This window comes from Trichechus manatus, unplaced genomic scaffold (genome assembly GCF_000243295.1).
Source record: "Trichechus manatus latirostris isolate Lorelei unplaced genomic scaffold, TriManLat1.0 scaffold00014, whole genome shotgun sequence".
Lineage (NCBI taxonomy): Eukaryota > Metazoa > Chordata > Mammalia > Sirenia > Trichechidae > Trichechus > Trichechus manatus.
In genome coordinates this window covers 11,453,194-11,480,203 of record NW_004443950.1, presented here as the reverse complement: position 1 = coordinate 11,480,203, position 27,010 = coordinate 11,453,194, and the positions used below count along the sequence as shown (strand labels likewise).

General features: G+C 41.4%; 1 protein-coding gene across 2 annotated transcripts in view; it reads left to right on the top strand.

Annotated features, from left to right (window-relative positions):
* The window catches only part of NUP93 (nucleoporin 93), a 118,841-nt gene that overhangs the window by 12,943 nt on the left and 78,888 nt on the right, over positions 1 to 27,010 (top strand). For both annotated transcript variants that reach the window (XM_023726885.1, XM_023726886.1), the window contains exons 2-3: positions 6,180 to 6,376; positions 16,376 to 16,493. In XM_023726885.1, coding sequence (XP_023582653.1) covers positions 6,198 to 6,376; positions 16,376 to 16,493 — 297 coding nt within the window. In that variant the 5' untranslated portion in view covers positions 6,180 to 6,197. The remainder of the gene's footprint in view (positions 1 to 6,179; positions 6,377 to 16,375; positions 16,494 to 27,010) is intronic.

The window sequence follows — 27,010 nt, the reverse complement described above, 5'->3', positions numbered from 1 at the left end:
AAAACAGCATGTGTGTTACTGTTACATGAGAAACTATCTGTTCTGTAAGCCTTCACCTGAAGTACAATAAAATATTAAAAAAAAAAATTAAAAAAAAGTCTTATTTTGCTTGTTGTTGATGCTTTAAAAGTAGAAGGAAAAGCAAACAAACAAACAAAAAAACCTAATGAACTAACAGTTAATGCCAGAAGACAGATGGGTAGACATTTTAATACAACAAGCATGAATGCTTTAAGAGACCAAGATTCAGACCACCTGCAGAATCCTAGAGGGGCCATTCCTTGAGAGTGCTGATTTAAAATGGTCTAGAAGTGCACAGCAGTTTGAATATTTAAGTATCTGCTCTTTTCTGGCTTGATTAAATATTGAATGTGGCTATATTGAGAATGTGAAAATGACCATATATTTCATAATTAAGACTCGCATGTTAATAGCAAGTGAGCTGAAATTATCTAATGCATTTTTGCTCTGCCTTTATATGTAGTCCATCTTAACCTTATATGCAATTTGGGGATTTTTTTTCCTCATTTAAGAATGCTGGTGGGCTCTGAACAGGGTTTTTTTTTTTTTTTTTTTTTTGTGACACCAAATGACAGGTAAACGCAGACCAGTGTGCAGTAGCAGCAGTCTTGGCTAGTCCTTAGTTTTTAGCTCTAGGTAGGCGCCCTGTCTCTAAGACCGTGGGCTTTAATTGTTCCCTCTCGTGAATCCGCTCAGCATTCTCTCTGTGTAGTGAAGAGATCTGGACCACGGGAAATTCTCACTAAGAGCTTTTCTCATTTTTAACATAGTAGGTTGTCCTGCTGCAGCCTCCGAAGAGCAGTAGGTCATTGTCCTTCGTTTTTAAAATCAAAGTATGGTACACAGTCAGAAAAGTCTACACATCATAAGTCTAGCTCAGGGACTTTTCTCAAAGTGAGTGCCGTGTTAACCAATACTCAGATCAGGAAACGGAAAGTTACCAGCCCCCAGAACCCTCCCTCATGCCTGCTCTGTCACTACCCTCACTCCCCCTGCAAGGATAACCAATATCCTCCTGCCTCCAACAGCAACAAGTCTGTCCTTCATTGTAAAGCATTCAGTTGCCTGGGGGTGAAGAGGTCTTTGGTGACTCAGCAGGACGTCTGCCAAGTAGCACAGGAGAGTGGTTTGTCGCTCAGGGCACTGGTATACTATGATGTGGTCTGAAGCACCTGTCAGTGTTTCCAAAGGCGTTTGAAACCACGCTCAGAGTCACACCTGAGAACAAGGAGCCCTAGTGCTGTGAGTGGCCTTTTCCTGTCCAGCTGTTTTGTTGCTTAGATTGCTCCGTATCCCACTTCTGTGGGTACACAGTGTGGGTTCTTCCTGACTCCCCGCTCCGTAGCTCCCCAGTCTTTGCAGGTGTCCTGGCCAGATTTTCTCACCATAAAGTCTTGACTTCACTTTTCCCCCCTGAGGTCATTTGAGATCTCTCTATTGGACAAAACTAGTAAGGTTATTTTCATATTTAGTTTTCAGTATCTTGGGTCACAACTTGATTCAGTGGTTTAACCCCTGTATTTTATGGCTAAATTGATACTTATTTTGTGGAGGGCATAAAAATTATCCTTACATTTATGAAATCAGCTATAAAATGAAAATTGTAATGAGATGGAATGATGACTACAGTCAGAATATAGGTTTGGAAACTTTAATAAAAGCTTTTTGTAAAATAAATTTTCACTGGTTGAGTTATATGTAATGCAAGACAGATAGTAGTTTTTTCCCAAATATGGTATTACAGACCTGTCATCTCTCTTTTTCTCTAAGGCAGACATGGAAAAAGCTTATTTTCTTTGTACTCTTACCCTGGAGTTATATGGCAAAAATTCTTTCTGTATGTAGCCATTTATTCTTTTGGTTGGGAATTCAGCTCTGCCTGAAAACTTGGCTATTGCTTCTAAAATGGTTTTTGTCTGGTTTTTACAGGGAAAGCACTAGCCTGGATCCAGTGTGATCTGAATTCATGCCATTTATACTGTCACTGCCTTATGCTGTGCAGCCTTGGAAATGTTAAGTATCAGTTGGTAGTCGGAAGGGAATGTTTTTGCTCTGGTCTCTGCTTGCCAGTGGGTGCCAGTTTGGCAGGGGAGCACAGGAAGCCTTCGAGAGGAAAGACACTCAACAAATGGAGTGTCTTCTCTTCATTCAACAAGTGAGTACCTACGGTGTGCTCACTGTTCTAGGAGCTTACGGTATATCAGTGAACAAAATCCCTGTCCTTGTGCAGCTTATCCTGGCAGGGGAGACAGACAATAAAGGGGTAGGGGAAGTGCTGGAGGTGGGTGCTGTTACACTTTAAATAGCGTGTTCTGGATTGACCTCAAAGGCTAGCGGACAGTTGAGCAGAAACATGAGAGAGATGGGAATCGGCCATGAGCATGTCTGGGGATGAGGATTCAAGGTAGGGGAAACAGCAAGTACAAGGTCTCTAGGGCAGGAATGTGCCTGACCCACTGGGACTAGCAAAGAGGTTCCAGGGTTGCTGGAGCCCGGAGAAGGCGGGGGGATGGGACTGGAGATGAATCTGAGAGGTGAGAGGGTGGGGTCAGTTCCGTAGGGCTTTATTTTGTGTAAGAGGTTTTAAGCAGGGAATGGTCTGACTTACTTTGAAAGACTCACTGGTTGCTAGATTGAGAGTAGACTTGGGGGACCAAGGGCTGAAGCAGGAGGCCAGGGAGGAGGCTGCTGCTGGAGTCCAAGGGAGAGGTAGTGGCTTGGATGGGCTTAGGTGGATTGGTGGAGATAGTGGGAAGAGGTGAATTGTGATGCATTTTGAAGGTAGATTTGAAAGACTTTATTGGATATGGGGTATGAGTTATAGAGGCCTAAGCAACCACATAATGGAGTCCCTACATACAAGTCAGAATCCACTGAATCGACTGATGGCCACTAACAGCAACAACTGCAGTCTAAGATGAAGGAGTAGATTTTGTAGAGGAAAGGTCAGAGCTCAGTTTGGGACGTATTAAGTTTCAGATGTGTAGAGATTCAGCCTTCGTTTACCATGGTCAAAATCGTTCTACATAGTTAACCTTAAAAAAATCTTATTAATTGGACCATATTAAAATAAATCATGGCTTTTATTTTTGCATTTATTACTTATACTCAGAGCCATCGCCCTCGATCTTTGCATGGGCTGGTCATTTGTATGGTTTGAGAAGTTGAGGATTTCCTTTGTCTGAATTTGTATGACATGGGAGTGAAATGTTTGATGTCTTCTTTTTTCCTGTTTTACTTCCTTTTTCTGTTTCTTGTTTTTTCAACTTATAAAAGTTTTGTTTCAGTCAGTTCTTTTTATTCAGGAAGTTCCAAAGTTTTCCTTATGAAAAAAAAAAGACTTCCTTTTCCTTGATAGTTAGACAAATTGTTTTTATCTCGGAGTGAAAAAAAAAAATGGAGATAAGAGCCTGTGTATTGGTTTTCTTTTCCTTTTTCTAGTGAGTGACCATGTTTCTGGTAGTTAGTAGGATGTCATTGGTCCTGTAAGTTTCTGAGGAAAAACATTTCTCTACCAGGCCTAGAAATATTCTTGTGTTTCTTTCTTCTGTCCCTGAGAATACCTTCCCAGTTCTACCATCCTCATTTTCTCACAGGTAGCTAGAGAGCACCAGCTACAGCCTGATTGTGTTGGTACAAAAAGTTACAGTGATTACCTGTAAACTTTAGCAGAAGAGTTATTGTGTATATGAATTTTTGTCCAAAGATTCAAGGTAGCTTGGAACTTGATAAAGAATTTCCAAAGTGTTTTTCATATTTACTCCATTTGGGCTGTTTTTCTTTTAACCTTGCACCCTTGCCTTTCAAGATAATGTTCTTTAATGCTCATTTTAAAAAGTCCTTATTCTCCTGCTGTGGATTTATCGTGGTAACGGTGCCCTTTTAACATTAACCTGTGGTTCATAGCTGAGATACAATTATATATTATGTTAACATTATAACTACAATTCTAGACCAGTGGGATTTCAAAAGTACAATAGAAGTGATATGTATAGATGGCGTGGGGGCATCAGGCCTCCTCTAACTTCACAAAGGGGGAGAATCACCATTAGCCCAAAGCTGATTCCTATGAAGTGGAGGTCAGACATACCTCCTCTCTCCAACCTTTTTACCAATTCTGACACCAGCTGTCCCTCCCACGGCACTCTCTGCTTCTCTGCTGAGTTTGATTATCTGTTGCAACAGCCACAAAGAATTCACAGACGACACTCACAGTTATGGGGTTTATTAGAGAAGTATCAGGTTACAACTGAGGATCAGGATCAACAGGCTACAACTTGGGGTCAGGATCAGGAAGCATGCAGGCGAAATCTCCCTTATTCAGTGCAGGACAGCTCTCTTAGCTCTTCTTGGCCATGCAGGGCTCCTCTCGGCCCCCTGAAGACGGGCTCCTCTCTCAGCCCTTGGCCATTGCCTCCTCTCTGGTCTGGCCTCTGTCCTGCTCTGGCAAGTGTTAAAAAGCTCTTTAGCTCCGCCAATAAGTGCCCAGAGGCACCCCACTCCACCATAAGCTTCAGCCTGATGGTGCTCAGCTCTCTCGCTCTGTGGTTTGGTACATCCAACTGTAGCTGCCTTGCTCCATGGGCCAGGAAGTCCACCATACCATCTCGTGCTGGTCTCCTGGTTCTGCTGCTGCCATTCCTCTGCCACTGCTTCTTGCCATCTCCCACCGTCTCTGGTGTTACATCTGTCTCTGTCTCCTGGGTCTAGAAGGTTCTCAGCACAGGGACCCTGGGTCCAAAGGACATGTTCCACTCCTGGCTCTTCTTTCTTGATGGTAGTGCGGCCCTCCTCTTGCTTCTGGGATTGGCTCCTTTTAAGCCTAGCAGGATGACAAAACTGACCAATTCCCTTGTTAGGGTTCCATACACCTTATTTGCATGATCCCCCCCTCAAAGTGTTCCATGCACCTTATTTGCATTATTAGCAATGCTGTCTAGTCCCCTTGGTGGGCCACAAGCACCTTATTTGCATAGTCCCACCCAGTCATTTTATAGGAGTCACAAGACCATGTGTGGCTAAAAGGGCCATATTAAGTAATTTACTACACCGCACCATGTGTTTACAACAAAAGAAGAGAAGTATAATCAACAAAGTCAGCTGTTTATGGAATTTTGTTCTTTTTTTTAATAAATACCTTTGTTCTCAATCTGTCAACAATGTAAAATTTTTTTATGGTGGTGATACTTTTTAATGTTCTATTGTAATTTAAGTAGTGGTAGGAGTTAAACCATTCTTTTGGTCAAGAACCTGTGTATAGATTCATAAATGTGTAATATCTTTTTAAATAGCAGCACTGTTCATAGGTCTTTATTTTGATGAATTGTTGGAGAAACGGGTAGTCTAGGAATATTCATGGTCTAGAAACCAGCTGTTATTTATATTAGTATAACTATTAGTAGTTATGGTATTACTGCTAATGGCATTAGTAGTAGGTGTAGTAACAATTAAGTCTGGTATCTTGAATGCCATCTATAACAAGCCAACGCGAATCTCTGCCCTCAATACCTTGTAAGCTAAAGAAAGCGTGAATGGAGACCTGAACATGAAGAAAAAGGAATGTCTTTTGTGTTAGTGAAGGAGCAGGTGTGTGAGAATAACACCGGCTTAGTCAGAGATCTGTGTTCTTCTGGTCTCATTCAGTCTCATTGCAGCAGAGTATTCTGGGCGCATAATGAGCTTCTGTGGACTGGAGTTGTTTTCTCTGTCTACTCAGAAACCTCACAGAGTTGCTGTGAGAATCATATGAGATAAAGGCCTTCAGTTGCTCAGGACTCCGGGTGGTGGTGTTTTCCTAAGACGATGGAGGAATAGGAGATATGGGAGGTGGTTCTTTAAGCCTCACAGAGGTTGCCACCGCACCTTTCATTTCCTGTGATCTGTGGCTTAATGTCCCTGCATTTGTTCTGATTGCAGAAATCAATCTTAGGGCTGTCAATATGGCACAGAAATGCTGCTGCTTCTTCACAGTCTGACTCATTTTCTCTATCAGGCCTGTTTTTGGGTATGTTCAGGAACAAATCCTGCTTGTTGATGAGCTGTCTCCTTGTCTGTTTACAAAAAGTCCTAGTGTTTCGTTAAGCTTTGAGCAGATTCAGGCAGTGTTTGAAGCCTATTTCTCTCTTGATTTAGATCTCTTCTTTTTTTTTTTCCACCAGCTAGGATCTATATCTTCAATGGATACTGAGGGGTTTGGTGAGCTCCTTCAGCAAGCTGAACAGCTTGCCGCCGAGACCGAGGGCATCTCAGAGCTTCCCCATGTGGAACGGAACTTACAGGAAATCCAGCAGGCGGGTGAGCGCCTGCGTTCCCGTACCCTCACACGCACGTCCCAGGAGACAGCAGATGTCAAGGCGTGAGTACTGGTGGGGAGGCGGCATTGGTACTGTGTGACTTAGGGGCAGGATCCGGTTCTTCTTTCCTGCCTTGAATATGGATGCAGTCTGTAAGTGACAGACACAAGCCACATTCTAGGAACTCAGGGAGGTTTTGTAAACAGGTCAGCAGCCTTGCTTTGTCTCCTTGCCTCTTAGGTTTGCCAGCCGCGTCTGCCTAACCAAGCCGTGAGCCCATATCACAGGCAGAGATGATTGGGGTGGGAGAAGGCAGAGGAGCTTTGTCATGCAGAACTTGGTCACAGTGGTTCCTGCTTGGGCTTGCTGACTGTTGGGTCTTAAGTGACTCCCCTAAGTATATTAGTAAATGTGGGCCACGCAGGTAAGTGTTACATTCAAAGACAGCACTCAGCGACGAGCCAAGTTTTAAGAGCACTTGGGAGAAATTGATGAGCAGTCAGTGACGAGAAGCCATCCAAGTGAGGAGTGATTCTGTCTGAGTATTGTCAGTGACCCCAGGGGCTGCCTCTAAAAGGCCTTGGAAATACAGTGCCTCCTAGTTGATTGTAGACCAGGAAAGTGGGTGACCCCTAAGAGAGAAAAGTGCTGACTGACCCCACACAGCATCGATTGGGCTGTGGTTCCGCAAACATGTGTTTAGAGTCTCCACTTGCCAGGCCTGGACCGTTTCTGGGGCTACAGTGATAACTTAGACATGACCCTTGCCCTCAAGGAGCTTATAATTTGGGAGACAGAAAAAAAACATACTGCTTTCCATAGGAAATGTGATTTACTGATTACTTTATGTCAGAAACTTGGCTCAACTTTGCTTAATCCTCACAACCACACTGTGACATTGGGAGTGTAATCCCCGTATCACAGATGAGAAACAAAGGCCCGGAGAGGGAAGTGACTCACTCAGATCACATAGCTAGTGAGTAGTGAGCCAGGATTCAAACCCAGCGAGGCTATCTCCAGAGGGCACGCTCCTGTCCCTGATGGAAGGGCCTTGGAGGAAGCTGCTCGTTGTGCCTCAGTGGTTCTGGAAAGTCACTGAGCTGCCGTTCAGGAGATATAGGAAATTGTCAGTCAAATCCTCAGGCTTCATTTCCTTGAACCTGAGAAAGACTGAAGTGCTGGTGTTAATGTGGGGACGTTGTCTGTTTTGAGCATTTAATAAATGCCACAGGAGTGAGTATAAGGGCTACGTTCCTTTTCCGACTAATCTTGAGAGCTGAGTTTTGGCTGTTCTCCGGAGTCACTAAGAATGTTGTGGAAATTCTTTTGTAGGCCTCCCCAAAATGTTATTTTTTTAAATACTGGTTTGTTTTAGTTTTACTGGCATTGGTAAAGGCAAGTCAGAGGAACCCTGGCAGGGAATTTTTTTTAAATTATATTTGTTGTTGTTGAATATACATGGTAGAACATACACCAATTCAACAATTTCTACGTGTACAATTCATTGACATTGATTATGTTGTTGGAGTTGTGCAACCATTCTTACCTTCGTTTTCTGAGTTGTTCCTCCCTCCTATTAGCACAAAGTCACTACCCCCTAAGTTTTCTATCTTTTGAGTTGCTGTTGTCAGTTTGAGCCTATATAGACAGTTCTTAAAAGAGCTCAATGCTCAAGGCAGACATTCTTTACTAGTTAAGTTAAACTATTGTTGGGTTTTAAGAAGACTTCAGGAGATATTTTTGGTTTAAGGTTTAAAGATTGTCTCAGGGCAGTAGTTTCAGGGGTTCTTCCGGCCTCCATGGCTCCAGAAAATCTGGAGTCCTTGAGAATTTGGAATTCTGTTGTCCTGGTAGGGATTTTTAACTATTGAGCCATGCAGCTAAGTGCAGCAAGCTGCTCTGCCATGCTGTTCCCCAACGCCCCACCCAGCCTTTAGACATTGCTGCTAATATGCCCTCCCTACAGGCTCCTCACTGCTGCTCTGGCTTGCCGGCAGCTGCCCCTGGTCTTGAGCATGAGCATGCCGGCTCTGTGCTTATGTGGAAGGATGCTGCTGGAGCACAAGGACCGCGATGCCAGCTGAGTTGCTATAGTTATAATTTAATTGCATCAGCTTTACAGCCTATTAAGAGCTAAAAGGGAAAATGTTTTCTTGGTAACAATTATCAGTCATGCTCTTTCTTGTAAATTTCCATTCTTCTCGTCTTTCTACCTTAAAGTCATTATTTTAGGGAGGAGGAAGTTGGAACTTTGAAAGAATGAGTATAGGGTGGGGCTGGTGCTTAAAAAGAACCCAAAGGGCTGATGACTGTATTTTTCCATCTTCTTGATAGGCAGAGACATAAAGTGTGATGTGAATATTTTAGTACAGGACGAGGGCAGAAGAGAGAACTGAGTAGGAAAAACATTTCTTACATGAAATAAGTTGGAAGGAGCTTAAAGATTTTAGTTAAGATTAGATTGTAGATTTAAGATTGAGTTGTTTTTTGCTGTGTTCATTCGTTTAAATATACTTCATTGGATTTTTCTTTTTAGGGAACAGATACGATAGCTTTTTTTGTTTGTGTTTTGTCTTTTTAAATTGTTACTTTTTTTGACTTATAAAGAATAAAACACATAATATATATAAAAGTGTAAATCAGGGATTGGCAGATTATGGTTGATGGGCCAAATCCAGCCCACTGCCTGTTAGTTTTATTGGAACACAGCCACACTTGTATACGTATTGTCTGTGGCTCCTTTTGTGCTATAGTAGTAAAGTTGAGTAGCTGTAACAGAGACCGTATGGCATGCAAAGCCTGAAATATTTACTATCTGGCCTTTTATAGAAAAAGTTTGCACAATAAACGAGTCCCCATGTACATATTGCACAGTTAAGACATCTAATGTTATTGGGAGTGGTGAAGCCCTCCCTGGATGTACGTCATCGATTACATCTCCCTGCTTTTCCCATCAGAGATGCCTCACTGGATTTTTCTAATCCATTGAGAAGCCAAGCAACCTACAGATATACAAAGAAAAAGCTAGCAGTCACACTCCCTAACTTAATCCACCAAGGTAACCAGTGTTACTAATTTGCTCATTCTTTCACACTTTTCTATTTGTTCATGCAAAGCATATACAAACATTTATTTGCCCAAAGTCATATAGCAAATTATAACTTTGTCATACTACTACTGTTGTTGTTAGGTGCAGTCAAGTTGATTTTCTACTTAAAGTGATCCCATGTGACAGAGTAGAACTGCTCCGTAGGGTTTTCTAGGCTGTAATCTTTACTGGAGCAGATCGCCAGGTCTTTCTTCTGCAGAGCTGCAGAGTGGGTTTGAACTGCCAACTTTTTGGTTAGCAGCCGAGCACTTAAACATTGCACCACGAGGGCTTCTTATTCTACTGCTGTTGTTGTTAGGTGCCGTTGAGTCGGTTCTGACTCCTAGCCATCCTGTGTACAACAGAATGAAACACCGCCCAGTCCTGTGCCATCCTCACGATCATTGCTATGTTTGAGCCCATTGTTGCAGCCACTGTGTCAGTCCATCTCTTTGGGGATCTTCCTCTCTTTTGCTGACCCTCTGCTTTACCAAGCATGATGTCATTCTCCAGGGGCCGGTCTCTCCTGATAACATGTACGAAGTATGTGAGACGAAGTCATGTTATCCTTGTTTCTAAGGAGCATTCTGGCTGTACTTCTTCCAAGACAGATTTGTTCGTTCTTTTGGCGGTCCATGGTATATTCAGTATTCTTTGCCAACACCACAACTCAAAGGCATCAATTCTTCTTCAGTCTTCCTTATTCATTGTCCAGCTTTCCCATGCATATGAGGTGATTGAAAACACCACGGCTTGGGTCAGGTGCATCTTAGTTCTCAAAGTGACATCTATGCTTTTTCACACTTGAAAGAGGTCTTTTGCAGCAGATTTGCCCGATGCAGTACATTCTTTGATTTCTTGACTGCTGCTACTATGGGCGTCAGTCAGAGGCTGAATGCAAGGCCAGGGGTTGACTGTGGAACAGACCATCAATTGCTCACATGAAAGTTTAAGTTGAAGCTGAAGAAAATTAAAACAAATCCATGAGAGCCAGAGTACAACCTTGAGTATACTCACCTGAGTTTAGAGACTATCTCAAGAAATAGTTTTGACGCATTGAACACTAATGACCAAAGACCAGAAGAGTTGTGAGATGACATCAAGGACATTCTGCTACTGAACTACCTTTATTAAGCATTTGCGGTGTATCAGACATGTGAAAGTACTTTGCATGCATTATATACTTTCTTCTTAAAATAATTCTTGAAATAAATGTTACCTCCTTTTTTTGATTGAGGAAGCTCTGGTAGCAAGTGGCCAAACCAGAATTTGAAACCAACTTGGTCAGTAAGAATCTCTCAACATTCATATGGCACTTTTCAGCTCCCAAGGAATCATCATAGGCATTCTTCTGACTAGTCTTCACAAGCTCGAGAGGTGGGGGAAGCAGAAATTTTTCTCCACATTTAGCACAGGAGAAAATGGAAGCTTGGGAAAGTAATGTGTTTAAGATTTTTGGTCAGTAAATGGCAACTGAAACTTGAACCCAGCCCTTCTGATTTTTTTTCTGCTCCCTGTATGTACTGGAAGCAGCTTTTGTCTTCCCGCCCTCCCAGGACTGGAGTGTTTGACTCCAGCCTCTGTGGCTTTCTAGTGGGTTGCAGGGGAGGCTGTGTGGCTTATGGAGATTGGGGCCGGTAGAGGGCAGGAGCCCTTTGAATTTTTCCACCCTTAGAAGCTGAGAGTTAGATTTCCTGCCTCCTTCATTAGTTTTCCCTCCACCTTCCCCCATCAGGGCTTCTGCATATGAACTGTTGTTGTTAGGTGCCATGTAGTTGATTTCGACTCATAAGTATCCCATGTCACAGAGTAAAGCTGCCCCATAGGGTTTTCTAGGGTATAATCTTTACAGAAGCAGATTGCCAGGTCTTTCTCCCATGTTGTTTTATGACAATAGTTAACAACCCCACGACATGTCAACACTGTCCCTTCTCAACCTTGGGTTCCCTATTACCAGCTTTCCTGTCCCTTCCTGTCTTCTTAGTCCTTGTCCCTGGATTATTGTGCCCTATTAGTCTCATTTTGTTTTATGGGGCTGTCTACTCTTTGGCGGAAGGGTGAACCTCGGGAGTGACTTCATTACTGAGCTAAAAGGGTGTCCGGGGGCCATACTCTCAGGGTTTCTCCAGTCTCTGTCAGGCCAGGAAGTCTGGTGAAATGTTCTTTTTGATGATGAATGCAGCGCTGCTCCTCTTTAATTTGTCATTCCCAGCATAGTAGACTATATGATTGTCCGATTCAAAATGGCCAATACCAGTCTGTTTCAGCTCACTAATGCCTAGGATATTGATCTTTATGTGTTCTATTTCATTTTTGATGACTTCCAATTTTCCTAGATTCATACTTCATACATTCCACATTCTGATTATTAATGGATGTTTGCAGCTTTTCTTCTCATTTTGAGTCACGTCACATCAGCAAATGAAGGTCCCGAAAGCTTAACTCCAGCCACATCATTAAGGTCGACTCTACCTTGAGGAGGCAGCTCTACCTTGACGAGTGCCTTTCAGCCTGAGGGGCTCATCTTCCAGCACTTTATCAGACAATGTTGCTATTCATAAGGTTTTCAATGGCCAATTTTTTCAGAAGTAGATCACCGAGTCCTTCTTCCTAGTCTGTCTTAGTTTGGAAGTTCTGCTGAAACCTGTTCACTATGGGTGACCCTGCTGGTATTTGAAATACCAGTAGCATAGCTTCCAGCATCACAGCAACATGCAAGCTACCACAGTACGACAAACTGACGAGTAGTAGACTTCGTCTCACATACTTTGGATATGCTATCAGGAGGGACCATTTCCTGGAGAAGGACATCATGCTTGGTAAAGTAGAGGGTTAGCGAAAAGGAGGAGAACCCTCAACAAGATGGATTGACACAGTGGCTGCAACAGTGGGCTCAAGCATAGCAATGATTGTGAGGCACAGGAGCGGGCAGTGTTTCGTTCTGTTGTACGTGTGGTCGCTATGAGTCAGGACTGACTGGATGGCACCTACCAACACAACAACAGTTAATAAAGATAGAATACCACCATTTTGCAACCTCTAATGAATTACTCAAGCCCTGGTGGCACAGTGGTTAAGTGCCTGGCTGCTAACTGAAAGTTCGACAGTTTGAAACTGCCAGCTGCTCCACGGAAGAAAGATGTGGCAGTCTGTTTCCGTAAAGATTTACAGCCTTGGAAACCCTATAGGTCAGTTCTACCCTGCCCTGTGTAGGATTACTATGAGTCAGAATTGACTCAACGGCAATAGGTTAATGAATTAATAGAACTAAGCAATGGTCATTGTGAGTTGGAATCGACTCGACGGCAATGAGTTTGGTTTTTTTTTGTTTGTAAGCAGTGGTCGTCAGTGTCTGCTAATATCCCAAAAAGAGAGAGAACCAGACATTACTTACCTCCCAACGGAAGTATGAAGTAATCTTGCCAAAAAAAAAATAAAATAATGGAACCTGAATCTGATCAGACTTTTAGAGCTTACTTTCAGTTTGCAGGAAATACAGAAGATAGAGGAGCGTGTTAAATCACATCATGGGGATGCAATCAGCAAAGCCTGTTCTGTGGGAAACTCTACATCTTTGCTACTTAGAGTGTAGTCTACTCTCAGCAGCGTCAACATCAACCATGAACTTCTTAAAAAGGGATAATCTCAGGCCCCATCCTAGACCTGCTGCATCAGAATCTGCATTTTCACAAGCTTCCTAGGGTTTCCAGATGATTCACATGTGTATTCAAATTTAGTAGCACTGCTCTATAGGACAAATAATCCAAAAATGAGACTGAGGGGCAAACCTCCAATTTTAATATGATTAAAGGAGATTTAGGAGACATATCAGTCATTCACAAGTAGAGACCTTTTATGGATCCCATCCAAACAAAAATCTAAAAATTATGAAACAATTGGGAAATACCTAGGATCTAATAATCTAGCTGGTAGAGAGAGGAAAGTAAATAGTGATATAGATGAAACAGAGTTGGCTATGTTGTGGTAATTGTTGAAGCTGGGTGATGGGCACAAGAAGGTTTGCTACTTTAATTTTGTATTTAAAATTTTTTTTCTATAATATTTTAAAAGGGGGGGCTCTCAGTAGTATGGCTCTAATCAAAAAGATAACAAGCGTTGGCAAGGATATGGAAAAAATTGGAACCTTATTCATTACTGGTGGGAATGTAAAATGGTGTAGCCATGTTGGAAAACAGGCAGTTCCTCAAAAGGTTAAATGTAACAATTACCATTAAAACCAAAGAAAATCAAACTTGTTGGCCATTGAGTCCATTTCGATTCATAGCGACCCCATAGGATAGAGTTGAACTGCCCTATAGGGTTCCCAAGGCTGTAATCTTTACAGAAATAAACTGCCACATCTTCCTTTTCGGAGCAGCTGGTAGGTTCGAACTGCCAACCTTTCTGTTAGTAGCCGAGCGCTTCACCACTGCACCACCAGGACTCCTCTCAGAGTAATCATATGACCCAGCAATTTCAGTCCAGGTGTACATCCACAAGAAATTAAAACATATGTCTATACAAAAACTTCTACGTGGATGTTCATAGCACTTTTCATAGTAGCCCCAAAGTGGAAACAACTCAAATGTCCATCAGCTGATAAATAGGTAAATAAAATGGAATGTTATTTAGCAGTAAAAAGGAATGAAGTATTGATACATGAAAATGTTCTAAAATTGATTGTGGTGATGGTTGTACAACTCTGTGAATATATTAAAAACCATTGAATTGTCTAATGGATGAATTATATGAAATGTGAATTATATCTCAGTAAAGCTGTTATGAAAAGGGGAAGGGCATTATACTAACACTCATGCCTCAGGCTTCATCCCAGACTTATCAGAATCTTTGGGGAGGAAAGTTGCCTAGGTGATTGTAATGTGCAACCAGGGTTAATCAGCCATTGAAAACCCTACAGAGCACAATTCTGCTTTGACACACATGGGGTTTCCATGAGTTGGAATCTCCATAAGTTGGAATTGACTTGATGGCAACTGGTTACTGCTATTAGAAAATTAGCTACAGCTGGAAGAGAGAGGCAGTACTGTCTATCTGACATGGTAGATTGGAGGAGAAGCCCCAGGGATGGCATCATAGCTTACCATTTTACATGGAGGAGATAAAAATCTACAGGGAGGAGCCCTCTGGGTGCACATAATTTAGTTCTGTGGTACTTATTAGACTAGAACTAAACATGGGAAGTCCTTTCTGTTCTGCAGTAAGTCTGTCAGTTCACAATTGGAAATCTTAGTGTTACATCCATGGGTGTTAGAGTTACTTGTGTTGCCAAGTGCTCTAGCTGCTTCTAAATTATTAGAATGGACACAAAACTTTGTCAGTGGGATTTTTGGTGCTAAATCATAACTCCAAAATAACAATCTAAAAAATTTACTTATTTTCCCTGAATTTCTTTCTGTCTGAGAGTATTCTAGTTATTAGCAAGAATCTGTGTTTTTTATTCCTCGTCCATTGTCACATTACCCCCGATGAGTAGAGCAAAAGCTGGCTGTATTCCCACTTCTGTTCAAAAATGTTTGTCAGTCAGGCAGCAATCCTGTATTATTGCGCTGGGCAGCAGAGAGGGAACTTAAAGATGTACTGGACATGGTGTTTGGCTTTTGAAGAGAAGTCCTGGGGGGCAGTAGAAAGAGGACTGGCTTGGGAGTCAGGAAATGTGGACTCTGATTTCACCACCCTTGGGCAAATCGTTGACTGCCCTAAACTTTTGATTTCCCCAACTAATGTATAAAATTGTGACTTGGTGACTCCTGAAGGTTCTGAAATTCTGTAGTTCACTATACCTGTCTTTATAGAGGTTGATGGTAAAGAATTTGTGCTCCGGACCCGGAAGACCTGGGTTCACATCCTGGCCCTGCCACTTCTTGGCTCTGTGACTTTGGACAGTTTGGTTAACCTCTTTGCACCTTAGTTCGCGTGTTTATAAAATGGAGATTAATAATAGTATCTACCTCATGTTTTTCTTTTTTAACTATAAAGTGTTTGAAGCAGTCTGGCCTATGGTGGTTGTTGTTGTTAGGTGCCATTGAGTCAGTTCCAACTGATAGCAACCCTGTGTACAACAGAATGAAACACTGCCCAGTCCTGCACCATCCTCACAATCGTTATGCTTGAGCCCATCGTTGCAGCCACTGTATCATTCCATCTCATTGAGGGTCTTCCTCTTTCACTGACCCTCTGCTTTACCAAGCATGATGTCCTTCTCCAGGGACTGGTCCCTCCTGATAACATGTCCAAAGTATGTGAGACGAAGTCTTGCCATCCTCGCTTCTAAGAAACACTGGCTATACTTCTTCCAAGACAGATTTGTTCATTCTCCTGGCAGTGCATGAGTAATCTTCACCAGCACACCATAATTCAAAGGCACCAATTCTTTCGTCTTGCTTATTCATTGTCCAGCTTTCGCATGCATATGAGGTGATTGAAAACGCCATGGCTTGGGTCAGGCGCGCCTTAGTCCTCAAAGTGACATCTTTGCTTTTTAACACTTGAAAGAGTTCTTTTGCAGCAGATTTGCCCAATGCAATACGTCTTTTGATTTTTTGACTGCTGCTTCCATGGGCATTGATTGTAAATCCAAGTAAAATGAAATCCTTGATAATTTCAATCTTTTCTCTATTTATCATGATGTTGCTTATTGGTTCAGTTCTGAGGATTTTTGTTTTCTTTATGTTGAGGTATAATCCATACTACGGTAGTACTATCATTTTATTCTAGACAAGACCTTCACTCTAATTCAGACATGATCAGAATTTGGATCACTCTTACTATCAAATGCAGTGTTGTGTCTGTTAGAAGTTTAGGAAAAGGTATAAGACAGCCATATGAAAGTGTCTGGGCAGTATATAGTAAGTTTTGAATAAAAGAAAGACTCTCGCAGTTTATGAAGCATATTCGATGTCGTCGTCCTATTCTCTTCCTCACTTTCGTCTCCCTACCTTATATCCCCATATAGGTCAGTTCTCCTTGGGTCTCGGGGACTTGACATATCCCACATCTCACAGCGATTGGAGAGTCTGAGTGCGGCCACCACCTTTGAGCCTCTTGAGCCTGTAAAGGACACCGACATTCAGGTAAGGGCTGCCAGGTGCCAGGAATGGCAAATAAGCTGACTGAAGCCCCTGGCACTTTTTTGATCAGCTGACTTGGGATTTCTGGTTTTCTTTGGTAATTTTCTACTTCCTCAGATGTTAAGAGAATGGGAGACTCAGCTTTGGAGGTGTAGGATAGAGCATGGGGTTATTTTCCGAGTGCTCTGCGAGGCTGAATTTAAGAAAGCAATTCTGACCTGTGTGTTTTAGATTATTGTAATTATAAGAACAGATTTCTCTTCTTTCCTTGGGCTTAATCCAAGGCACAGAGATGTTAGAGTTGTAAGTTTCTCTTGTTTTCTTTACTAGATCTCAAATAATTTTACTATTTGTCTTCCACATTCCGCTTGTATTGGCTGGCAAAGAGCTGCGGAAGTTAGAATACTATTTGCTGACACCTGCTCATCTATTTCCAGGAAGTATTTGGCTACGGTGGCACCAGGAAACGGTTGAATAGAACAGTCAGTCTCATTTAAGCAAACGTACCACCAGTACAATACATACTATTTTATTCTAATCAGAAGTTGATATTGTAAGAAGGCAAAGTTTGTTAAAGAAAAATTTGTGGTTCATTTAGTTTTAAGGAATTAGGACACTGCATTTGCATTAAAATGAAGGGTGCAGTGGGGCACCATTTTTATTATTAGTTCACCTTTGAAATGAGAGGACGCAAGGTCCTACAAAGGCAGCTCCTAGTAGACGTGGGAAATTATTGCGTTATTTGGGCTCAATTTGAATTTTAGTCCATTTAACTGTCAGAATTCTACTGCATCTTTTCCAGTACAGAAACATAGAGCCTGATGTTTGAATAATTATAGATTTCATTATTTTTCCTGTCATTGATGTATTCCCAAAGTATGGAAATCTGGGTTTTTTTTGTTTGTTTTTTTTTCTGGAGTTATACACTAAATCATATTTGTCTGTCAGTATATAGATGACTTCTTATTTCCATGTAATCTTCAGATGGCATGCATGTTCCTTTTTTGGTTTACACTTCCTATTTCAACTGCTTAACGCTTTATAGACAAATGCTTATAAAGGGATGAGATGGGGTGAATGGAACATGACTCAAATAATTTGAATAATCAGCATATATATTTTGGGCAGCATCCCTAATAGATGGGAAAGAAATGGTGTTTGCTGAAAGTTTGTTTGAATGTCTTTAATGTTGAAGATACCAAAGAAGCTGTTTATTTTAAAGACTTAACTGCTTTTTGTAGTTTTCTTTGACATACTTGGGATGCATATTTGAAAAACTCAGCAACATTTAGTGATGCATTTCATGCATTTCTACTGATGTGGAGCTCCAATTTTATTTCGCTGTATTAATGACAGGTTTATAAATGTTTGAGTCATAGTGATTGTCTGTCCTAACCCTCTACTTAATGCATGAACACTCTGCTTCAGCACCTTCATTAGATGGTTTCCTAGCAATGCATGCTCAGTCATATCAGAGAGAATTTCTTAATTTGGAATGAACATGGCTACGAGTTTTGGTCCTGTACCTCTGGGAAGTCTTTGAACTTTGAGACTATGGATGCTTCCATTTCAAAATTTCACCTCTTGGTTGGACTTTTTCAAAATAGCTTCAAAAATGCAAAATCCAGGATAGCTTTTGATTAATTGGGAGTTGATTACCTGGACTTGAAGTACTGGTTTAGGACTTTCTAGTTTTGAAATACATCTTCTGTGGAGTTTATCTTCTTGCCAGCAAAGGTTTAAAGGAGAGAGCTTAGCTATGATCTAAAGGGCCAAGACTTTGGCCTGATCTGAGACTGCTCAGATTTGGAGGGACTGGAGCTTTTAAGTTGTATTCAATGGCTCAGTTGACCTGTTTTTAAACTTCCTGTGTACACGGTTGTATCATGTTCTTTGTTTAGTTGCCAAGTGTAAGAGTCAAGCTTGCTAGCGTCCTTAGCATGGAATGGCTCTCCTTTTTAATCTTCTCATAATGCTAGGAGAGGTATCAGTGTACCGTCAGTGGTTGGTAACAAAGAAGAGTAAACTTGGACATTTTCAGTTACTTGTTTTTAGAAAAACCAGGTACACACCATCTGATGGCCTTTTAAAAAATTTATTGTAACAGCTTTATAGAGATATAATTCACATACCTTATAGCTGGTGAACTTAAAAATTTGTTTTATGTGGTGAAATACAAGCAACAAAAAGTTCGCAGTTTTAACTATTTTTGAGTGTTCAATTCAAGTGACATTAATTACATTTACTTGTTGTGCAACCATCACCACTGTCCATTTCCAAAAGTTTTTCAACACTCCAAATGGAAACTCAGTAACCTTTCTATAATAACTTCCCATTCTCCCCTCTCCCAGCCCCTGGTAACCACTCATAAACTTTAATCTTTGTGCATTTGCTTATTCTAGATTTTTCATATAAGTGGGTTCATACAGTTTTTATCCTTTTGTGTCAGTTTTATTTCACTCAGCATAGTGTTTTCAAGGACTGTCCATGTTGTGGCATATATCAGAACTTCATTTCTCTTTATGGCTGACTAATATGCCAGTGTATGTATATTTCACATTTTCTTTTTCTGTTCTTCTGTTGATGGACATTTGGGTTGTTTCCACCTTTTGGCTATTGTGAAGAATGCTGCAGTAGACATTAATGTATAATTATGTGTTTGAGTCCCTGCTTTCACTTCTTTTGGGTATATGCCTAGGAGAGGAATTACTGGGTTATATGGTAATTCAATGTTTAACTTTTTGAGGAACCACCAAACTCTTCCATAGTGAATGCACCATTTTACATTCCCACCAGCAATGAACAAGGGTTCCAGTTTCTCCACATTCTTGCCAACACTTGTTCCTTTCCATGTTTCTGACAATACCCATTCTTGTGAATGTGAAATGATACCTCATTATGATTTTGGTTTGCATTTCCCTAATGACTAACGGGAGCCCTGGTAGTGCAGTGGTTAATTACTCAGCTGCTAACCGAAAGGTTGGTAGTTCATACCCACCAGTGGCTCCTCACCAGAAAGATGTGGCAGTGTGCTTCTGTAAAGGTTACAGATGTGGAAACCATGTGGGGCAGCTCTACTCTGTCCTGTAGGGTTGCTGTGAGTCGGAATTGACTCAGTGGCAGCAGGTTTGGTTTTTGGAATGACTAATGATGTTGAGCAGCTTTTCGTGTGCTTATTGGCCATTTGTATATCTTCTTTGAGGAAATGGTATTCAAGTCCTCTGCCCACTTTTTAATTGAGTCATTTGTCTTTTTGTTGTTGAGTTGTGGAAGTTCTTTATATATTCTGGATTTTAAACTCTTATCAAATATATTGTTATCAAGTATTTTCTTCCATTCTGTAGGTTATCTTTTCACTTAGTTGATTAAAATCCTTTGATGCACAGAAGTTTTTTATCATTTGATGGACTTTTGTATATGAACTTCTGTTTTTCAACCAGTGCATTTTTTGAAATGAATGCACCCTAACTCCATGTGCTGAGTATCAGTCAGAGTGAATTTATTTAAGTCAATTTATAAGACCCTTAAAGTACTACTCGAAAAGGAAACGCTGATGCATCCTTTAACAGGTGCTGCCCAGGACATCCACTGTTTGCATTACTTATAAGCTTGAAAAAGCATTTTCCCATGTACAGATTGTCCTTTTCTATTTGTTAAACATCGATTATATTTCCTTCTGTTTTTAATGGAGCTTGAAATTAATACGGGTTTTTTGTTGTTACTGTTTTCGGTGTCATAATCAATGATGTTGGCATGCATTGAGAATGTATTTAAAAAAAAAAAAAACAAAAAAAAAAACGCTGTGACCAGCAAAGGTAACATATTTTTAAAATCGACTGTAAAAGAAACAAAAATATATCTATAATGCTAATAGAATTTTTTTTTTAACTGTTTATTTTATTTTTTGGAAATGGTTGTAAAGAATGCCCACAATTTATGTGATGGAGATGAAGAGCAGTAACTGTTAACAGGACATGATACTAAAATGACTGTGCTGATCTACTCTAGTGACTTTGTGGTGCTTAGGAGGGGCACAAGTCCTCTTGTGGAGAACCACTTGCCCACTTCTATCTTCGGGGAGAAAAATATTGAGGGCAGATTGCACACACTTAGTGTACCATGGATGATGAGTATTATATAATAATAAAGTGCACGTCTACACAGTTCAGTTATAACCTGGGCTTTTTCACTAGATTGCATGTATATGTCAAGAAGGCTGTGTAGAAATAGCCTGAGTTAATCATAAAAACAGTAGCCACAGTTTCCCAGCATTAGGCTATAATATTTCCAAATAGTGTTAGACTAAAGCAATACTGTTATTGCTAAACTTACTATATTAGTTTCCTAGGGCTGCTGCAAACAAATTACTACAAATCTGGTGGCTTAAAACAACAGAACTTTATTCCCTCACAGTTCTGGAGACCAGCAGTCCGAAATCAAGGTGTCAGCAGGGCCATGCTCCCTCTGAAGGCTCTAGGGAAGAATCTTTCCTTGCCTTTCTTCCAGCTTCTGATGGCTCCTGGCATTCTTTGGATTGTGGCAGCACAACTCCAACTTCTGCCCCTGTCTTCACGTGGACTTATCCCGTTTGTGTCTGAAATCACCCTCTCCTTTTCCATAGACAGCAGTCATTACTAGGATCCATTGAAAATGTAGGATGATTTCATCTTGAGATCCTTAACTTAATTACATCTGCAAAGAGCCTATTTCCAAGTAAGATACATTCACAGGTACTGGAGGTTAGGACTTGGACATATCTGGGGGACATAATTCAACCCATAACAGTTTTATGTATCAAAAAACTCTAACTGAAATGAGACATCTGTAAATTAACTCCATTTCACAGCTGTAGGGAATATTGGGCTAAGGCATCTATTGCCACTTGTCCCAGTGATTGCAGACCTTGACCAAATATCTGACCTCATCTTCAACATGCCCGTGGGAAGTAAGGCTGACTACCCATGTCTGATTCCTCAGTTCAATAGTAGTTACACTCTAAACAGGTTAATGCTGTATAATGTGTTGGAAAGATTTCTGTAGAGACAATTTTTCAAACAGAAAGAGTCTGCTTTTTAAAATATTAAATACCTAGTTTAGGTAGAATTATGGGAGAAAGATGTGGCAGTCTGTTCCCATAAAGACTGCAGCCTTGGAAGCGCTATGGGGCAGTTTACTCTGTCCTGTAGGGTCACTGTGAGTTGGAATCGACGCGACGGCAACAGGTTGGTTTTTGTTTTTTTAGATAGAATTAAGTTGTGATGCTTTCCAAAGGTAGGAACAGCTACCTGGTGTGAAGTTGTCAAGGATTTCATTTTACTTGCATCCACAATCAACACCCATGGAAGCAGCAGTCAAGAAATCAGACGATGTACTGCATTGGGCAAATCTGCTGCAAAAGACCGCTTTGAAGTGTTGAAAAGCAAAGATGTCACCTTGAAAACTAAGGTGCACTTGACCTAAGCCATGGTGTTTTCAATTGCCTCATATGCATGTGAAAGCTGGACAATGAATAAGGAAGACTGAAGAAGAATTGAGACCTTTGAATTGTGGTGTTGACAAAGAATATTGAATACACCACGGACTGCCAAAAGAACGAACAAATCTGTCTTGGAAGAGGTACAACCAGAATGCTCCTTAGGAGCAAGGATGGTGACACTATGTCTCCTATACCTTGAACATGTTTATCAGGAGGGATCAGTCCCTGGAGAAGGACATCATACTTGGTAAAGTAGAGGGTCAGCAAAAAGAGGAAAACCCTCAGTGAGATGGATTGACACAGTGGCTGCAACAGTGGGCTCAAGCATAACATCGATTGTGAGGGTGGCACAGGACCGGGAAGTGTTTTCGTTCTGTTGTGTGTAGGGTTGCTCTGAGTCGCAACCAACTCGATGGCGCCTAACAACAACAACAATATGTGTGTGTGTGTGTGTGTGTGTGTATATATATGTATATTCTATATTCTGTGTTTCAAACAACTGGGTTGCCTAGAGCTCCCCCCCTCCCTCCCCGCCCCCCTTTTATACTTAGGCCTTTGCTCACTGTCTTCCCTTAGCCTGGAGTAGCACCTATGGAACATAAAAGCCCTAATTTGCATTTTAAAACTAAGGCTTTCCTTAGATGTCCCTTCATCCATAGTCTTCTCAGATCTCTCTTCTCCGTCGCCTCCAAATAAAATATGTTGGCTTTACTGCTTAAGAAAAGACAAAACTTTTCCCTACAAAGTGGACAGAAATCTTGATTATGTAGTTGGAATTTACTTAGCAGACCATTCTAACCTTAGGTAAGTGAAAATTCAGCTCCCTGTATTCCCCCTCTTTTAAAAAAAGACCCTACCCTGAATCTTCAGATGAAAATCTGTCCTGTTTGAATAAAGAGAAAAAAGAAGAAAGTCTCAAATGGAGGATAAAATAACAGTAAGAAAATTGGAATCAGGGAGACTGATCTGCCACATATGACTAATGTTACAATGGTAATTGCCTTTTTAAAAATTTGTTTTGCTTACCACACTGTAACTATAATAAAATATTCATTATTTCCTTCCTTTTTCTGTCCTTGGCCTTGAAAATGTCAAGCATGCTCAAACCACCCTTAGTTTATCTTTTAAATGGTCAGAAGAAACTGAATAACTTTGGTAAGTACAAAAATGAATCACTGCTGCTATAACCCCTTATCACCTAAATTGTTATTTTCATAGTTTATCTTTTAATTTTATATCTTCAGAATTAAGATACTGCTGTTTAAATGCAGCTTACATAACATAACAGCTAAGAGGAAGAGTGGTTGTGTTGCTAATTGTTTGTTTGTAGTACTGGCAAGTTCTTGGTGGGGAATAGGTTCCAGACGTACTGTGGCAGTTTGTTGGAAAGAGGGTCAAATTTACCTAGAATGATTAGTGTGCTAAATAGCAGCTCTTTGGGAATATTACTGGCAAAATATTATTACTGAGGGAAAAAAACCGAAAATACCCCTTGCCATCTAGTCGATTCCGACTCAACAGCAACCCTATAGGACAGAGTAGAACTGCCCCATAGGGTTTCCAAGGCTGTAAATCTTTATGAAGCAGACTGCCACATCTTTCTCCCCAGGAGCTGCTGGTGAGTTTGAACCGCCAACCTTTCGGTTCTCAGTCGAGCGCTTAATCACTGTGCCACCAGAGCTCCTTACGGAAGAAAAAAGTACAGTAAAATTTCCCTAGTTTAAATCAGTTGAGGGGAAGCGCAGTGTGGATGAGTAAACAATGTCTTAATCCTAGGACTGCTTTTAAAGAAATGGAATTGTCACTTTCATTTGTTTCTAAAAATTGAAACTGCTAAGCTTGAGTGCCAAGGAGAGGTCTTATCTGAGCTGCTTTAGTAAATCTAAGGAAGAGATGAGGTTCATTCATAAGAGTGCATCTGTTTGCATACTGATAATTTGTATAGCAGTTCTGAGAAATGGTTTAAGTAGGGAAAACATACCTGTCTTCCATCTTGTTTCTGCTCGTAGTTTGCTTGAGTAGGCTGTTGTGCACATGATGGTGAGCATTTGCCCAGATGAGCCCAAATCAGATCATCAGAAATTTTGAACTGATGGACTCTGAAGGAATAAGACTTTATTCTTTAAACGTTTTTACATAGTAGAAAAATATAGGAGACTATTCTATGGAATTTAACGGAGTGAAGGTTTTTCATTAAGCGTTTGTGTTTATTGATCTGCTTTGTTATATTTCTTTTACCCCCCTAAGAGAGTCAGTCGGAAGTTTGTAGTAACCTTTCTTTTGAGCTTTTAGAGGGCTTTAATGGGTACTTAGGAGCTCTGGGTCACTATGAGTCAAAATCTTGATGGCAGTGGGTTTCAGTGGGTTAGGAGCCCTGGTGGTGCAGTGGTTAAAAGTGCTCAGCTGCAAACTGAAAGATTGGCAGTTTGAAACCACCAGCTGCTCCGCGGGAGAAAGATGTGGCAATCTGCTTCCATAAAGATTTGCAGCCTTGAAAACCCTATGTGGCAGTTCTGCTTTGTCCTATAGGCTCTCTGTGAGTTGGAATTGACTTGATGGCAGTGGGTTTTTTTTTTTGGTTAATGGGTACTCGGAGGAGCCTTGGTGGCACAGTAGTTAAATGCTCAGCTGCTAACCTAAAGGTCAGTGGTTTGAACCCACCAGCAGCTCCACATGAGAAAGAGCTGGTGAACTGCTCCCATAAAGATTACCGCCTAGAAAACCCTATAGGGCAGTTCTGTTCTGTCCTATAGGGTTACTGTGAGTTGAGACTGACTCGACGGGCAGTGGGTTTGGTTTTTGGAATGGGTGCTTGAACCTTGCCCTTTCTCAGTTCATAGCAGCTGCTTAAACTTACAACAACTTGGGCTCACTAGCAAATGATTCTGATTATCACTGGATCCAAAGCCTGTTTGCTTGAGAGAAGCCTTTCCTGGAATACGAGGTACGTTTAGGCTGAGATTTGGGTGTGGTGGCTGCACTGCATGTGGAAAAGACCCACATCTCCTTGTGTCCTCTCTTCTGGTTCAGGGACAGTAGTTGTGCCAGGCTTTGTCCTTAGTGTGAACATGGTGGTGTCCACATCACCCCTGCTTTATAAATATGTTTGCTATTCCTTGTCGTGAAACCCCAGTATAAATCTCAGAGCCAGTAAAATCCAGTAAACCTGTGAATAGTGTTTTCACAGAGGCCAGGCTCCTGTTTTGTGTTTATAATTAGGTAGCCTACTGCTGGTTGCTGTAGTAAGTACTGAAATTATTTAATTTTTCTGCCCATTCATGATAAGGGAAAAAGGCGTTGTGTCTGGTGACAAAGTGTGCAGTTACATTAATAATGGTAACTTTGGAATAAAAATGGGTATTAAAGGCGTCATCTGTGGAAAACGTGAAAAACTGCTTTTGTGTGAGCCGAGGATAGAAGATTTCAGCCTTTTTATTTATCCATTCACACTTCACTCCTGAATTCTGGGCTTTCAGGACAAGCAAGCAAATGGATGCTGAATGCATTCTGAGCAAACAGGAAATGACAGGCTTTTTTTTGTCTTCTCAGAGGTTTCCTATATCCTGTAGTGAACAAGGGAATATCAATTACCAACTTAAAGAAGAAAGAAGTTGGAATGGTTCTGTAAGAGTATTTCGGAGCAAGCCCATGGCTGAAATATTTATCTAACATTATAATAGAGCACTTCAAATGCTGGCCCGGCCCTGGTGCCTTTGAGCTGGAGTTGAGTCATCCCCTCCCTCCTTCACGAGCTGTCTGTTAACCTGCCAGTATCTGCTGATGCTCCAGCATTCTGGAGCGGGGGAGCATATATGGTCATCTTCAGCCTGGCAACTTTAAATTGCTTGGTTTCAGGAACCAGCATTAGGCATTCTTTTTATCTGCTGAATGATTTGATGCTGGAGTGGATGTGATTTAAATGGGGGGTTAAAACCTCGTCAGGTATTGAACACATCACTCTAGAACAGTCCGTCATCCTCAGATGGCAGCCCTTGACCCATTGTGCCACTTTGATCTGCTTGCCGCAGTGCCCTGTGATCTCTTGTTTCCATTTTGTAATGTTCGATGCAGAGCTTTCCAGGCCTGCAGCCTGATGTGGCTCCCTTAGTTGGTGGTAGGTAGTTGCGAAGTGTGGCCCTTGAGTTACAAAACTTTAGGGCCCTGGTTGCTGGTGATTCTACTGAAAATCCACATTTTGTGAAGGAATTGAGAGAGGGGCTCAGATAGGGGAGACTCTTGGTTTTGCTTCTTTTTGTTTAGTTGTTTGGTGGGGACCAGAGAAGAAGGTGGGAGGTAGGGAGGGCAGCGTTTTCTACTGACAAGACCTATACTTAGATTTCCCTTTTGCTGCAGAGCTCTCGGAAAAAGTGTGTATTGCTTTCTGTTCAAGCCTTTTTCTGTTTCGCAAAATCTCGGCTTCCATCTTGCACTTCAGATATGGGGAGGTTGAGTGAGTTTCCCAAGCTCAGGTTTGCTGGCAGGCGAGCTGGGGCTGAGTCCCTCGCTTCTGACAGCCGCTGGTCTGCCACGCTAATGGTCAGCAGTGGGGCACGTGCCACTTTAATTATCCTGGAGGACAGAAGGGCGAGTCCTTGTTTCTCACCGTGGAGTGGCTGTCGGGCCGAGATGCCATCAGCAAAATCCTGCCTGTGCTTTTCAGAAAACCACAGCACTTGAAGCACTGCAGCAGAATCTGGGCGTGACACAGCTTCCAAGAAATGGCACAGAAAGAATCCTTGTCTTGTAAAACATATTTACAACTAGGACCAGACCACTTGCTTAATTTCTAAAACAAAAGGGAGGATTAGGACAGCAGAATGTAAACGGGAGTGTGGATTTACCAGCTAGTTTTTATTGTTACTGAGTTGGTTTATTTCTTTGAAAGGATATGAGGGAGAGTTTCCTCCACTTCTCCCTTTTCTTTAAAGACATTGTCTATTTCAAAACGCCGTTAGTATCTCAGGGATAGACAGACACAGCCACAGCAGGTTGTGATATACCTGATTTTCTCAAGGTACCAAAGTACATTGGTGTGGTATTGTCC